Genomic DNA, 17,500 nt, shown 5'->3' with positions numbered 1-17,500 from the left:
AACACAGGATTTGTATTGTGTGAGATATTAAGGCATTGGGATGTTATAATGCAGCCAGTAGGGTGCTTCTTTGGCTTGATAGGTTCCTCTACGCTCCCGCCTGGATAGTAGCCAAAGCCAAGAGTCCGGGAGGAAGGGCCGCGACTTTTTGAGGCCAAAGTTTAGCCGAACCTCTTTTGGCTGGCTCTTCTGGGCGGTGATAGAGTGCGGCGGAGCAGATGAGACTCGACAACCCTCTCTTAACTGCAGTAAACCTAGAAGCATGAGGATACTTTTTATTCTCTTTAACTATATTTCATTCTGTGAAACTTTTCTGAAATTAACAGAGAAAGGAGGAAAGGGGTTAAGAGATGAAAATATCATGCGTTTTCTTTTTTATAAAGAGCACAAGAAACTGGAGAGAGAAGAGAGGGTTGGTGCTGGGAGAGGGGTGGGGGTGGGAACTCTCACAGTAGCTGAAGGGGGAGGGTTTGGAAGGGCATTGGCTTAGCCGTAATGGCTGGTCCCTTCAGAAAGCCTTCTTCTCTTTCCAGCCTGCTGCAGCAGATCCCCAGCAGACGCATACCTAGGCCTTTCATGGAGGCCAAGGTTGAACCACGTGGAGACGCGGGCCAATCACTGAGGACTCCGACCGCGACTCACCACTCTGCTGGACACTATGGTGTTGGACATGACCCATCAGCTGTTCCTGGTGCTGTTTATACAGATGCCACCAGTTTCAATTACACGATGCCTGGTTCCGTGTACCCTCAACCATTGGGCCTTGACTATGGAACATCGGCCATGGAGGTTGCCCGAACCGACGGGCTCTCCTATCTGTCACCCTCTGAAAACATTTCTCACTTTGTATCACCCAGTCCAAGGCCAGCTTTCAACCTTGAGTCGGCAAGGCTTGCACACCATTATGAAGCCATGGGGCAACAGATATACCGGTAAGGGCCTTTGTTTGGGCTTCGCATCTCGTTCAGATCCATTCATTCATATTTTCCGTTGAGAGTTTGGAATTGGTATGATTCATTTTTTGAGCTACTAGGTTGACATCATCGTTTTTACATTCATCTGGACAATCGCAATAGGCCTAGTTTTGATGTTCCTGCCTCGCTTTCCTCAAAACAAGCATCTAGTTTGCCTTGCTGGGATGACAATGTCAACATGTTTCACAATTAATTATTGAAACATAATCCATTACATTTACCTTTAGAGACAGGTAGATGAATTTTGTGATGTTATGTTTGTTATGGCACCATTTGCATAATTTTACCAGATTATTTTAAAAACTTGATTGATTTCTAATATATATATATATATAATGTAATATCATTCCTGGATTGTAAAATCAAATTGTGTTTAATGGGCACTATATATATATATATATGTGCCTAAAAATATTATTAGCGTCTGAAATAATTGCATTTGCTCAAACAATAATATTACTACTCCAAGCATTGTATTTACTTGCACAGGTATCATATTTAATTGCACAAGCACACGCTATTTTACCTGGACGATGTTTCCTAATTAAAATCATTTTATTGACAGCATTCTGCTTCTCTTAGCATTGAATATATATATATATGTGTGTGTGTATATGTATATGTATATGTATATACACTACCGGTCAAAAGTTTTAGAACACCTCAATTTTTCCAGTTTTTATTGAAATTTACGCAGTTTAATGTGTCAATGTACTCTGAAATTAATCATAGAACAAATAATCAATTGGGGATAAAAAAGAAATAGAATCATTTTGTTTAACAAAATTTAATTTAAATTTTTGACTCAGCAAAGTCGCCACCTTTTGCAGATATAACCACCGAACACACTCGTGGCATTCTTTCCACAAAGGAAATCAAATATTGTTTGGGAAGTTCTTCCCAACACTGTTGCAGAAGTTCCCACAAATGTGTTGCACTTGTAGGTTGCTTTGCTTTCACCCTTCTGTCCAGTTCATCCCAAACCAGCTCAATGGGGTTTAAGTCTGGAGACTGTGCTGGCCATTCCATGATTTGAAGCCTGCCGTCTTGTTCTTTTCCTCGAAGGTAGTTTTGACATAGCCTGAGGTGTGTTTAGGGTCATTATCTTGCTGTAGGATGAACCCCTGACCACCTAGGCGTATACCAGAGGGTATTGCATGGCGCTGCAAAATGCTGTGGTAGCCCTTTTGGTTCAGGGTGCCAGTCACTCTGTGCAAGTCGCCGACTCTGGATCCAGCAAAAGAGCCCCAGACCATCACACTTCCTCCTCCATGTTTCACAGTTCGTGTCACACACTGAGGAACCATCCTTTTGCCTTCTCGACGGTGTAAAAAAACCCTGTGTGATGAACCAAAGATTTCAAATTTTGATTCATCGGTCCTTAAGACCTTCTTCCAGTCTTCATTAGTCCACTGGCAGTGCTTCATGGCCCAGGCAAGCCTCTTTTTCTTATTTCGCCATCTTAGCAATGGCTTTCTTACTGCCACTCGACCTGTCAAACCTGCAGCTCGAAGTCTTCTCTTCACAGTTGAAACTCAGACTTGCTTACTTCGACCAGTGTTAAGCTGTGCTTGAAGCTGTTGTTCTGTGAGCCACCTATCACGCAAGCTGTTGACTCTCAGAAACTTGTCTTCTGATTCTGTTGTGGCTTTGGGTCTGCCAGACCTCTTCCTGTCAGAGTTTCCTCCAGTTTCCAATATACTACTTCCTGCAGTGCAATATTGTCCAAATCATGCTTCAGAGGGTGTAATAACAGTCTGTTCCAATACTGCTTTTATACAGACAGGGGGTTTGTAATCAAGTAATCAGCAGAGGTTGGGACACCTGTAGGAATTGTTTGCATCAACTTCCAAGGCTTCATTTACTTACATTGCTGCAGAACAGCTGTAAGTTGTTAACCCATTACTTGTTCCCTGAAGAAGGCCTTTTTTTTTACAATATAACTGTGCAATTTACATTATTTTCCCGTTTTTGCTACCCTAAACTTCTTTTTTAACCTCGAGCAGTTTACTGCTTACCTTTGTACCATTTCAGGTTATTCACTGGGCATTAAACTGCGTAAATTTCAATAAAAACTGGAAAAATTGAGGTGTTCTAAAACTTTTGACCGGTCGTGTATATATATATATATATATATGTATATATATAATGAAATGCTGAAATAGCTCTTCTATTTTGAAATAACATTGACAAATTCATTGTCTATCTTTGTGATGACAATGCCGAAAAATAACCATCATTTATAAAGACGTCATCATCATCATACACCTTGTCAAATTAGTTTGGGGTCCAGCACTCATAGTCAGAGGTCTAAGTCTTTCACAAACTGGTTGGCCAGGCCTGATGACATTTGACTGGACCTGGTTAGGAAAGGAATTTGGGATGTTGGCAGGGAGGAAATGACATTCGCCTACTCTTCCCAAAGAGACACTATGGGATCTTTAACATCCACCAGCAATCAATAATGGCAGACAGGACACCCAGCTTAACTTCCTATCTGATGGATGCTTTGCTCATTGATTAACACGCCCTCCTGTAAAACATAAAAGTGACAATTTATAGTTGGGTCGGGAATTGAACCCGGAAAGGACAGCTCAAAGGCCCGTATGCATTTAGCTATCCCACCAGCGTGAAAATTGTATAAAGAGATACTGCAAGAAAATAATTTTGAGTTTACATAATTATTTTTGTTGTTTGTAGTTAAATTGGATTAAATAAATACCTTTTCGAAACATAGCAGCAAACTTTTTTGTTCTATATGACCAATAAACCCTGTTATTTATCAGTTTGTATATGACCCTGTTATATGTCATTTAAAAAAATTATATTATTTATTTATTTATTTATTTATAGCATTTCCTTTCCTAGCAAATTGATTTAATTGATTGGCTTTATGAGAACTGAAAGGATAAATATATTATTCTCATCCTGATGTATTGCATTTACCTGCCCAGTTTTAAAGAGGGAACTTCAACATAGATGAATATGTCGATTAAAATTTCTCCCACCGATGTAGAAAAATCATTAAAAACTTGAGTTTACATAATTACTCTGTAAATGTTTATTTACGCTTACGTAATTAAAAACAAAGATTTTTTTATTTGTGGAGGGAGGTGTGGGGTTGGTGGAGGGGGTGGGATTTGCAAATGTCACGAAGAAAAACCGGGATTGACTTCCCGGGCGATTATGTTGTTTCCACGAGCCTTGACTCTGTAAAGTATTAACTTTGAGCGTGATTTATTTTGTGCCATATAACAACAATACAACTTTCAACAGTAACAATTAAATTATAAGTTGCACGATAAAGAAATTGTTTAATTTTTTTTTTTTCCCCACCTACATTGTCTTAAGGTAGTTGGGGAGTACATTATACTTATCAAGTTCATTGTATCTTGTCTTGTATGTGATTAAATGTACTCATCATCTTGTCTAAAGCTAGTAGAGACATCAACGTATCGATTATATAGATTACAAAGACAGAAAATGTGTAAATTATTATTTGAACCTATGATTCCAGTTTCATGATCTAAGTGCTCTGATGTAGGGATTAATCAGTTGAACCCAATTACTGGAACATGCTGTAAATTTATTGTGATTGTTTGATAGATACAATCTCTGGGCAATTGGAGAAGGTGAAGCCCCAAATTATTATATAATAAGACGAAACATCAATATTCGATAAATGTGCACGCGTTGCTCTGGAAAGCATTTTGCCGATTTTTACTGTCGAAAAGAGTAGACACTATGGTGTTAATAAAATGTGTTAATGAAACTCAAATATACTATATTGTATTCGTCGAAAGGATACATTAAATGACAACTATTTAGCCTGAGATTAAAGTTTCACAAAATTGACAGCATTATTTGAAAGAAAGGTAAACACTCCAATAGCTTGTTCAAACATAAATCTGGAATATGTGTTGTTTGCAACAAAACTCGATTTCGGTCCAAAGATGTTTGTGAACATGTCGTAATTTTTTTGAATCATTTTTTTCTATTTGGATAACTACAGTAGAAGTGATGTTCTCTTTCGTGGAAAGCCCAAACACTTTGAGCCATGTGATGCACAATCCGAGTACTCGTGCTACTTTCTATTGACTGCCTGTTTGACTGCTCCATGCGTACACTTCATGGTGCAATCAGACGGCTTGCTGGAAGCACCCTATTGCCCTCAGTCAACAAACAGTTTGTTACATGTCAAGGGGTGTCATGGAGCTTATCTGCACCAGCATGTTCGTTGCCTGTCTGGATCTCAGACTGATATGAACATAGAGTAAATTTGCTCTTTTATGCTCACACTTTCTCGGAGTTTTGGTGTTATTTTGTATTTCTTTCTTGCTGTGCTTTCAAGTCATCAAGGCCACTTCCTTCCATCGTTTTATACTCCCTCCCAGACAGCACATGAACACTGCACGTCTGCCAAAGTGACCCAAAACCCCCATAAGAATTTGCACGAACCCCGTGTTTGATAACCCGTAACGAAAAACGTACCGGATTATTTCGCTCAAAAAGTCTCATCTCATTATTTATTTATGTATATATATCATTATATATATATATCATTATATATATTGTTACAGATACGACTTTGATGGTATGGTGGGCCGAGCGGGATGGCCGCCGTATCCGTACAAGTTACCCCGATTGCACCCGGGGTTGACTAATCGCGCTATGCTGGCTCAATAAGAAAAAGAAGACACCCGGCTGGATTATAATGACACAATACGACACCAGGGGTTCAGTTCTCAAGTATATTCGTACGGAAAAAGGTTAGATTACAACTACAAGAGGGACAGCATAGGAAGACAGGCACTTAGACACACTCTTATATTAACCCTAGACAGACCACAGATAAACGGGACAACGCTGACTCACACGGGATTTGATGGCAAGGAAAGCGGCAGTCGATGGCTCAGGTGCACCTGGCTCAGGGACAGAATCACGTACGGTGGTGTCCAGCAAATGCGGGGAGGTCGCTCAGCGCTCGTGGGTCGCGACTTTGGTGGAGATGCCGGGGAGGTCGCTCAGCGCTCGGGAGGGTGGCGTCTTGTCCTTCCAAGCTCGGGGCGCATCTTACGTCACGTCCGGCGCGGGGCCGCGTATATCCGGCGGGGAGTGACACGCCCTCGGCTCGTTAGCGCCGCCCCAGATGGCATCGGCCCATGGCTTCTCATTGGGTGCGGGGGTTACCGGCTCCGCCCTTGACGAGGGGCCGACAGGGAGCCCCTTCGTGGTAACCCCGTGGAGCGCGTGGTCAATGGCGGCTAACCGAGCCGGAAGGAGGACGCCCACTCCCCATGCCGTCACCGCGCCGCCCCCCTCTTTTGTTGTTGTTGTTGTAGTTGGCGCTTCTTCATGGGGAAGAGATGCGGAGAGGTATGGGGAGGTCCTAAACTTCCTAACAGGTGCCATATAATCACATTCTGGTGCAACGAAGAGTCATAATTAATGGAAACAAGTCCTTAACTGACATAGATTAAGAATAACTAGCAAGATGTCCTATAATTGTCTACGTGTGGTGCGGGGGACCTGGGCACGACATTTAATGGGGGGATGAAGGGGAAGATCGGCTCTAATGGGTGTTGTTTACAGACAATCGGACTAGGGAATGGGGTAAGGGAGAGTTGGGGAGTATCGGAGAAAATAGGGGAATATTTACAAGCGGATATGGAGGCCAAATTCCATATTCGCAACATTGCACCCTTCTCTACCCTCGGGGCGTCCCGACCCGATAAATTTTTACCTACTTTAGTGTGGCACGCAATGTAGTTCCCTCTACTATTAACTCTACCCTGAGTGCGACAGTTTTACAGATATTCACAAATGAGTAAATATGTCCCCCTGCGACGTTGCACCCTTCTCCTCTCAGAAACACACCCACAGGATAACCGAATCCGGAAAGAATTCTCAAACTAAACATACAGCCGGTAGGGAGCATTATTTACAAGACTACGCTGATATCTACACTACGATCCAGGACCTGTCTTTGGAGGAACACATGCAGATGTTATGCATAGAGAGAGCGCGCTTGCCAACATCGATACACCAACCCACGAGTGCTCTGTGGCCGACGGCCTTTAATAACGTGCAGAGCACCCTTCCCGCGCATCAAAAGCACCACCCCACCACCAATCGGTGCAGTCACCATTGTTCATTGGAATAAAATAAATGCGACAACCCCTAACCCTGCAGGTGTCTCTTGCTCTTCTTGTGGTGCACTTGGTGTTAACTAAAAGTGGTTCACCTGTATGGCATAGGTGCCACGTTGACCCATAGGTCCATCCCCGGGTGGTGCTTGGCCGCAAACGAACTGCGGTCCATCGTGGGTGGCCACAAACATTGCGGTCCATATGGTGTATCGATCCCGGCAGCAAGCAGCGAAAGTGCAGGCCCACAACTGCGTCGCCAGCACCTCTCTCTCCTCTCTCTCTACCCCAAAGCCAGATCCTCGGAGGTGGGAGACAACAGAAGAAACAAGTGAGTAAGGTGGTAAGGGCGCAAAAGTGCACGCAATGCAAGGTGATGCACACTGGGGGCACATGGGAACCAGGTGAGACAGGTACGTTCCTACCGTACGCCCCCCCCACCAGGTAACCTACATGGCCCCTCCCTTACCCCTTACTGTATCAACAAAACACAACACTACCCATAAACATCTACTTTACAAATCCACAAACATCCCTACTGTCTTCCCCGTTCCTCCCATATACCAAATTCGTCTTCTCTCCCTCCTAACCAATCAAATTTGCCATTTTCAACTCTCATCAAAATTTGCCATCTCCAACTGCACATCAAAATTTGCCATTACCAATTCATCATCAGTCCCTCCTAGGGAGGGAGAGATGGAATCACCCCAATGTCTCATCCACGTCGTGATGCGTCTCACAAATCCACACAGCGATTCATCTCCTGCAACAAAACAAAGAAAACACAGGTGTGGAGTCATCATCATCACCACAGGTAAGTGGCTGCGTATGGTGCGACAGGTTCTTCAATCCTAACTATTTCCTAAATGACTTTAACAACTTTACACTACCCGGGGTCTTTCTCCGGCCAAACCATTGGCCCTCTTACGCTATGGGTTCTAAAAACCAATTCCCATTGGCCAAACTGTGGTGCTCTTCAATTTGGGGTCTCACTCCCCCGATTCATCTCCCGGTGCCCTCGTACAATTTCTGGGCTGCGACGTGTACCTCTCCCAGTGGGTCTACCCACCTGCACACCTCCACCACTGCAGTTGCCTCCGAGCTTACCTGCTCCTTACCCTAACCTAACTACCAGGGGAAGGCCCTCTGGCTCTCTCCCCACTCCGTGCCCTCTCTGGCACTGGGCTGCCCGATCCACACCCGGGATCCTCAGGCCCCATCCACAACTCTACCGGCTCCCAGAGCCCACCTGCGGCCTCACCTGGCCGACATCCTCACAGTGGTGGAGTGCCCAACCAACTACACACACTAACAGGCTACACGCCCAGCCATTTCCACAACACTAATGCACCCATTCACAACACCATTCTGCAACCGCACCACAAATGCCAATATCCAACCACAATTTACCTGCACCCTCTACCTAACACTTACACTACCCGCCCCGGGTGCTCGTGAAAGGGGTCCACTCTTCCCCCATCCACACCTTCGCACCATGCACACCACTCCGTACCACTCACTCCAACTCTCTCCACACACCTGTATTTGCACACCTGTGCTCTCACACCTGGTGCCACCTGCACCCTTCTCTCCCCAAGCGCATTCGCGCTGATCCACACACTCACTACTCATACACTGCTCCACACACCTGTCCAGTTGCACACCTGTGCAATCACACCTGTTCAATTCTCACAAACACGGCATCATCTCAGCTAACTACTCCCTTCTGAAACTTGCGCTTCCCAGTCGTCCCTTTAAACTATTGCGCTCCCACGTCATTATCATCCACACTAATCTACCTGCGTCCCCACTACAGGTATCAGTCACTAACTAACCTTAACGTTACCTACTGTCATCTTCGCTAGATCCCTATCAATATAACCTAACCCACCCGGGCTAGTTTTCACTGCCATACACCCCATAAGCTATTGCGCATTTGCCCCACCACATGGGAAAGGTGGCAGGGATGCCACCCTCTCCCACCGGGCCTATCGCTCCTCAATCCCCCAGTCCTCTGGCACTAATAAGCCCCCCTTATTCAGAGGTACTGGGTCCCGCCTCGGCATCTAAAGCCGAGGCGATCCACGGGGGCGCCTGCTCGCCGGTGTAAGGTCTTATCCGGTCGGCGTGGACGATCCGAGGGAGGGCTCGTGGCCCCATTTTGATCTTAAAGACCACGTCACAGATTTGCGACAGGACGACTCCTGGGCCTTGCCAGGGGGAGGTGAGTTTTGGGCACCTTCCCTTCCGCCTCCGGGGATTAAAGAACCAAATCTTCATCCCCGGAGCGTATTGACTCCCCTGGCTCCGGTCGTCGTACCTGCGCTTCATCTTTTCCCCCGCCAGATGGAGTTGGCGGCGGGCGAAGGCATGGACTAGCTCCATGCCTTCCTCTAGGTGACGTGCGTACCCCTCCCTCGGCGGGTTAACCACTGTGTCTGGCACGGGACCGCATAGCAAGTCGGCGGGAGCCCGTAACTCCCGCCCATACATAAGCAACGCTGGACTGCATGCGGTGGCCCCGTGCTGGCTGGTTCGGTAGGCCATGAGCAAGTAAGGGAGATGTTCGTCCCAGTCATCCTGACGGGTGGTGGTGAACAGTGCCAGTTGTTGGATTAGAGTTCGATTGAATCTTTCCACCATCCCGTCAGATTGAGGTCTTAAAGGCGTTGTTCTGGTTTTCCGAATTGACAGGAGACTGCACACATCTTTTAGCAATTTGCTCTCAAAATTTCGTCCCTGGTCGGTGTGCAACTCCTGTGGAATCCCATGCCGGCACACAAATCCTTCCACGAAGGCCTGCGCTACCACCCCTGCTTCTTGGTTGGGGAGGGCGTAGGCCTCCGGCCACTTGGTGAAGTAGTCCATCACAACGAGGATATACTTATTACCTTGGCGGGTGCGGGGCAGCGGTCCTAGAATATCCATAGCCACCCGCTCAAGGGGGGCCCCCACCTGATGTAATTGAAGGGGGGCCCTCATCCTCCGTGCTGGTCCCTTTTTGGCAGAACAGGCGTCGCATCTCCGACACCAGTCCTGTATGTCGCGCCCCATATTCACCCAATAGAACCTCCGGCGGACCCGAGATATTGTCTTTGTCCTGCCCAAATGGCCGCCGGAGCGGGTACCATGCACCTGTTGCAATATGACGTTCTTGAATTTGTCAGGGACTATCACCAGCCAGGAAGTTCGATCAGAGGGAACCTCCACCCACTTGCGATACAAGATGTTGCCTTTCAATTCCAGGGTCTGCCACTGAGCCCAATATGCCTTTGTTTGTGCCCCGAGGGGGGTGACCTCTTCCCCCTTTGGTCTTTGCCCCAATTTGACCCATTGGAACACCGGCCCCAGAACAGGATCCTCCTGCTGGGCCGTGCTCCAAGCCAACTCTCCAAATTCCTCGTCCGCGGTTAGTGGCAAAATTGGCCCTCTCACCCGGGTTGCCCGGACGACGATAATCGGGGCGGAATCGCCCAATTGCTCCCTCTCCTCGTGTCTCGCACAAAATTTACAGTTTTCCCCCAGACAAGGACGCCGAGAGAGTGCGTCCGCATTACCATGGGCCTTCCCGGCCCTATGGGCCACATCAAAATCGTACTGCTGCAACTTTTCCAACCACCTTGCAATTTGGCCCTCCGGTTCCTTGAACCGAAGGAGCCATTGCAAGGAGGAATGGTCAGTTCTAACCAAAAATTTCCGCCCGTACAAGTACGGGTGGAAATGGTTCATGGCAGCCAGCATAGCCAATAACTCTTTGCGAGTGACGCAATAATTTCTCTCGGGCCTACTTAAGGCCCGACTATAATAACCAATCACTCTCTCCACGCCCTCCTGTGTCTGAGACAAAACTGCGCCCAATCCTTCCTGGCTCGCATCCGTGTCCAGGGTAAATGTCCCGTCACTAGTGGGGTAAGCTAGAAGGGGTGCGGATGTTAGACACCCCTTCAATTTTTGGAAGGCCTCGTGGCACTCCCGTGTCCAATTAAATCGCGTCCCCTTCTCCGTAAGCCGGTGGAGGGGACGGGCCAACTCCGCAAATTTCGCCACAAAGCGCCGGTAGTAGGAGCAGAGTCCCAAAAATCCCCGCACCTCTTTGATGGTACGTGGTGCGGGCCACTCCTCTACCGCTTTAATTTTGTCTGGGTCTGTTTTTACCCCCTCGCGGCCAATCACGTGACCTAGATAGGCCACCTCTCTTGCAAACAAAGTGCACTTACTCGGGTTCAGCTTCAACCCTGCCTGTCTGAGGCACCCGAACACCTGGTCCAAATTAGCTAGTGCCTGGGGGAACGTTTGGGCATGTACCAGGACGTCATCCAGGTACACCAGGCATGATTGCCATGGCATGCCGCCTAGTACATGCTCCATCAATCTCTCAAAGGTGGCGGGGGCGTTACACAAACCAAACGGCATCACAGTAAACTGATACAGTCCCTTACCTGTGGAAAATGCCGTTTTCTCCTTCCCTGCCCTATCCATCTCCACCTGCCAATACCCACTCTTGAGGTCCAAAGTTGTGAACCAATTTGAGCCCGCAACGGCATCGAGGGTGTCATCAATCCTTGGCAGGGGATATGAGTCCTTGAGTGTCACGTTGTTTAGCTGGCGATAGTCCACGCAGAACCGCGTGGTCCCATCCTTCTTTTTGACCAGCACAACAGGTGACATCCAAGGACTTCCCGAGGGCTCGATCACACCTGCGTCGAGCATTTTTGCAACCTGCTCGTCAGCTTCCGCCCTCTTGCTCCAAGGGAGCCGTCGGGCGGCCTGACGAATAGGCCGGGCCTCACCGGTGTGGATCTGATGTTTCACCAGGCCCGTACGTCCAATATCCTCGGTGGACAGGGAGAAGAGGTCCAAATGGGACCCAACCAGTTTGTGTAAGGCCTCCCTCTGGGTACCTCCCAACTCTACGCTACTACGATTTACCATCTCGCAAATGGGATCGGGCCAATTCCTACTTGTTATTGAAGGCTCCCCCCGGGGTCGGCTCGGCTGGACGTTCTCGCCCCTCACTGTCGCGACTTCCTCAACTGGGGTGCAGCCAGCTACCCTCGTGCCCCTTACTATAGTGCGTGGTTCTGTACTCACATTTACTACTCGGACGGCCACTACCGGTCCGTCCGTTTTTACAAGGGTGCGGCCCACGATTAAACCCGGTATGGACTGCGCTGCCACCGGTTCGACCAGGCCGCAGGACTCCTGCCATGTTGGGCGAGCTGCCCACCGGGCCGGCACTATCGCCTCGGCCCTTGGGGGGATGGTCACGGCCTCGGAAGCCTCCAGCTCCGCTCTCTCGGCCGTGCTCACTCCCCCTAACGGCAGCTCTTCTACTCCCACCTGCAGGATCCCCCGGCACAAGTCGATTTTACAACCGCTGGCAGTCAACAGGTCCAACCCTATTAAACATGGGTCGCACACCTCCGCCACCCAAACATCTATCTCCCTCCTTACCGACCCTAACTTGAGGGTCACAGAACCACGCCCTATGATCGGGGCCGTTACCCCGGTAGCAAGCTGCAAACTATAATTTTGCAGGCGCTGGATCTTATCCCAGCCACCTGCGCTCGAATCAAGGACCACAGGGCTGATGATCGTGGCGCTAGCTCCTGTGTCCACTACGGCGTCTACCCCCACGCCGGCAATTTTGCATCTAATTGTCAGGCTACCGGTTCCAATTTGGCCACAATAAATGACCTGTCGCGTCAATGAGGGCTCTCCTCCATCCTCTGCTGCCGAACACCGCCCTACGTGCCCGACACCTTCTAGTTTCCCGGGGTCTGGCGGGGGGGTGTCTGGGGTCGGCTAACCCGCTCCCCCCTGGGCGGAGTTGAGGACCTCAACTGCCGGGGATCATCCCGGCGCGCGTTTCGACAGTGCCGCGCCAGGTGACCCAGGCGGTTGCAGGTATAGCACCTCACCTGATAAGGTGCTTGCCTCCGGAATTCCAAATTCCCCCCCCTGTAGGTCCGAATTGGATTACCCGCTCGTGGTCCACCGCGGGCCACCTCCGTGGCCGCCTGCCATGGTCCAGGTCCCGCCAGGCGCTGGTCCACCAGCCTCCGGACCATGCCCGCCAGGTCAGGACCCACGTCGGGGGCGGGTCCCCTAAGGGGTCCGCCCTCCATCGGGGGTCCCACCTGGCGGACCGCCATTGCGAGACGCTCGCCCCCTCGGGCCAGGGGCCTCGCTGCTTCCCAACGGGCCGCAGCGTCAGCCGCCTGGCTCAGAGTCTGCGGGCGCCACATGGCGAGCTGTTGCCGGAGCTCAATATCCGGGAGGGCCTGGATAAAATGGTCCAGCGCCAGGCTTTCCCGGGAATCCGCTGCCATGCTAGCATGTGCGATCCCCACTGCGCGGCGAATGTCGTGGGCAAGTTCCCCGATGGCTTCCTGGGGCTTGCGTTTTCGCAGCGCGAGCTGAGCTTTAACAAGCTCGCTCTGCTGTTCTATGCCGAATCGATTAATTAGGGCGTCGCGGAGGGCTGGCAGGGTGAGAGCACCCGCTGGTAATGCCGTCAGCACCTCCGCCGCCGCGCCGCGCAATGCGGCCACCAGGTGTACTCCACCTTCGTCCTCACCCCAACCGTTGCCCTTACACACACAGTCGAACTGCGCCAGGTACGCGCGTAGATCACTCTTGCCGTCATACGGCGCGAGTGGGACCTTGTGGGACCACCTCGTATGTGAGTCGTTGCCCGCCTGCCGGACCCCGTGCGTCGCCCCTTGCGGGGTCAGCGCGGGGCCGAACCGGCCGGGCCCCCACAGTACACTACCCCCAAGGGGCTCTCGTGCCTCCCCGGTCCCTCCAACAACTACCCCTGTTGGTGTCGATGCATGGGTCACACCTCCGCAACCCGCTACCCATTCCATACCACCACCACCACAACCTTGCTCACCCACACCTCGCACCTCTCGTTCCATACCCTCCGGACCAGCCATACACCTCACTCTTGGCCTCTCACGAACATCCGGGTCTATCTCGACCCCCAAGCTTATTAAATCACCTGGCGCATCATACGCACGACCATATTGGTCACCACTTACACCGGGTCCTCTTTCTCTTCGCTTCTCCTCCATCACCTGCGAATCCCTCATCCGGTTAATGAGCACATCATCACGATCCGAACACAGACTCTGGACCAATTCTTTTACCTCCTCTTTTATCTCTTTCTTATCCTCTCTCCGTCGCTTTTTAATTTCGCTCACCCCTTCTTCCACTTCTTCTAATTTTTGCTTCATCTCCTTCATCTCTTCGTGCGCCCCTTTAAGTTCTTCCTCTAACTCCACTTTATTTTTTTCTATGTGCTCCCGCACCTCCCGCTCTTTAACCTCCATTACCTCTACCACCTTGTCCATTTTCCTCGTCAGGTCCTCATGTACCGTCTGACACTCTTTTTTAATTACCCCTACGTCCTTTTTCATCTCCTTCTGTGTCGATTTTAAACCCTCTATTACCGCTGTGTTCTTCTTTACCTGGTCCCCCAACTCCTTTTGTCCCACTGTCAGTTGTTCTACTCCCAGCGTCAACTCCTCTATACCACCTTGCAATTTTACAGTCCCCTTTCTCACCTCTTTCTCCATGCGCTCCTTACAGTGCCTCACCTCCTCGCGCACTCCTCCGACCTCCTCACTCACTCCTCTTCTGATCTCCTCTCCCATCACTTGCATCTCCTGCCCAGATGCCACCCTCATCTGCTCCATTTCCTCCCTGTGAGCATCCAGTTTGGTTTCTACCCCCATTCTGACCCCCTCTATCTGCTGCTCCATTTGTTTAACTTCCCTTTCCGCTTGGTCCCTCATGTCCCTCAATTTGCCTTCCATACTGTTTTCTAACCCCTCTAACCCATTTTTCACTCCCTCTATCTGATTCTCCTGGGCAGCCATTCTATTTTCTACCCCCATTAACCCATTTTTCACTTCTTTTATCCCGTTGTCTAACCCCTCAAAATTATTGTCTATCTTCCAAATTTCTTGTCTAACTCCTCAAAATTATTGTCTAACCCCTCACTGGTACCCCTCGCTTCGTCCCTCATTACCCCCATTTGCTCACTCTGAGCCCTCGCTTCGTCCCTCATTACCCCCATTTGGCCCTCTATTCGTTCCATAAGGGCCCTCATTTGCAACATAAAAAGGTTCGGATCCACCAGGGGCGCTGCCACGGTCACGGGCGCGGTGACCAGCGAGGCGCCATTTTGCGCGTCTGCTACCCTCGCTGCTTCGCTCTCCTCACGTCCCTCAATTTGGTCCTGGACCGACCCTGCCTCACTCTCCCCTACCGGACCCCAGCCGTCTTGATCCGCCATAGCGCGACTTGCAAAATTCGAGTTTCGTAAAACAAAACAAATTTCGGCCGCTCCAAATTTTGACCAAATTTTTTTTTTTTCCTCTATTCGTTTTTTTTTTTTTTCAAAATTTGGTCGGGCCTCGAATCTCACTCCCGACACCAATTGTTACAGATACGACTTTGATGGTATGGTGGGCCGAGCGGGATGGCCGCCGTATCCGTACAAGTTACCCCGATTGCACCCGGGGTTGACTAATCGCGCTATGCTGGCTCAATAAGAAAAAGAAGACACCCGGCTGGATTATAATGACACAATACGACACCAGGGGTTCAGTTCTCAAGTATATTCGTACGGAAAAAGGTTAGATTACAACTACAAGAGGGACAGCATAGGAAGACAGGCACTTAGACACACTCTTATATTAACCCTAGACAGACCACAGATAAACGGGACAACGCTGACTCACACGGGATTTGATGGCAAGGAAAGCGGCAGTCGATGGCTCAGGTGCACCTGGCTCAGGGACAGAATCACGTACGGTGGTGTCCAGCAAATGCGGGGAGGTCGCTCAGCGCTCGTGGGTCGCGACTTTGGTGGAGATGCCGGGGAGGTCGCTCAGCGCTCGGGAGGGTGGCGTCTTGTCCTTCCAAGCTCGGGGCGCATCTTACGTCACGTCCGGCGCGGGGCCGCGTATATCCGGCGGGGAGTGACACGCCCTCGGCTCGTTAGCGCCGCCCCAGATGGCATCGGCCCATGGCTTCTCATTGGGTGCGGGGGTTACCGGCTCCGCCCTTGACGAGGGGCCGACAGGGAGCCCCTTCGTGGTAACCCCGTGGAGCGCGTGGTCAATGGCGGCTAACCGAGCCGGAAGGAGGACGCCCACTCCCCCATGCCGTCACCGCGCGCGCCCCCCTCTTTTGTTGTTGTTGTTGTAGTTGGCGCTTCTTCATGGGGAAGAGATGCGGAGAGGTATGGGGAGGTCCTAAACTTCCTAACAGGTGCCATATAATCACATTCTGGTGCAACGAAGAGTCATAATTAATGGAAACAAGTCCTTAACTGACATAGATTAAGAATAACTAGCAAGATGTCCTATAATTGTCTACGTGTGGTGCGGGGGACCTGGGCACGACATTTAATGGGGGGATGAAGGGGAAGATCGGCTCTAATGGGTGTTGTTTACAGACAATCGGACTAGGGAATGGGGTAAGGTGAGAGTTGGGGAGTATCGGAGAAAATAGGGGGAATATTTACAAGCGGATATGGAGGCCAAATTCCATATTCGCAACAATATATTATATATAAATATATATATATATATATATATATATATATATAGTTATATATATATATATATATAGTTATATATATATAGTTATTATATATATATAGTTATATATATATATAGTTATATATATATATATATAGTTATATATATATATAGTTATATATATATATAGTTATATATATATATATAGTTATATATATATATATATATAGTTATATATATATATATATAGTTATATATATATATATATATGAAGAGTTCAGATGCAAAAACAGATATATCCATTTTTGCTGAAATGAGAAAATCAAGATTTTCTGCTGTGCATTCCAGGTGAAACCCATCAAAATGACATGGGTTGTATCTTAAAATACGTGGATGCGATCGGGTTTTTGGGAGAAAATGATTTGCCTACTGAAACGGAGGTATTGAAACATATACTTCGGTAAACATAGTTCAGTTTCATCAAAAATGGCGTTTATCGGTTTTTGCGCCTGAACTCTTCATATATAGTTATAACTGTAAGAAATAGTAGAAACTCCAAAGTACGAGCAGGGCGTCTCATTTGTATTGAATATATAATCGTTAGATTAAATAAGACGCGGACGTAGCTTCAGGACGTCGATCTTTAATTGTCGACCAAGCTTTCGACCAACAAAGGTTTTCTTCTGAGTCAGCCCCAAGACTTCCGTTGAACTTGGGGCTGACTCAGAAGAAGACCTTTGTTGGTCGAAAGCTTGGTCGACAATTAAAGATCGACGTCCTGAAGCTACGTCCGCGTCTTATTTAATCTAACGATTATATATAT

At 48.7% G+C, this 17,500-nt stretch overlaps 1 protein-coding gene across 1 annotated transcript in view; it reads left to right on the top strand.

Annotated features, from left to right (window-relative positions):
- The first annotated feature begins 200 nt into the window (after positions 1-200).
- Positions 201-17,500, top strand: part of LOC137436933 (estrogen receptor beta) — a 276,557-nt gene continuing 259,257 nt past the window's right edge. The window contains exon 1 of the mRNA XM_068131172.2: positions 201-932. Within this exon, the coding sequence (XP_067987273.2) occupies positions 496-932 (437 nt within the window). The 5' untranslated portion in view covers positions 201-495. The remainder of the gene's footprint in view (positions 933-17,500) is intronic.

The sequence above is a fragment of the Myxine glutinosa genome, chromosome 11 (assembly GCF_964187855.1).
Source record: "Myxine glutinosa chromosome 11, kmMyxGlut1.1, whole genome shotgun sequence".
Lineage (NCBI taxonomy): Eukaryota > Metazoa > Chordata > Myxini > Myxiniformes > Myxinidae > Myxine > Myxine glutinosa.
The sequence above is the reverse complement of the archived record's forward strand: the minus strand, read 5'-3'. Positions and strand labels throughout refer to the sequence as shown.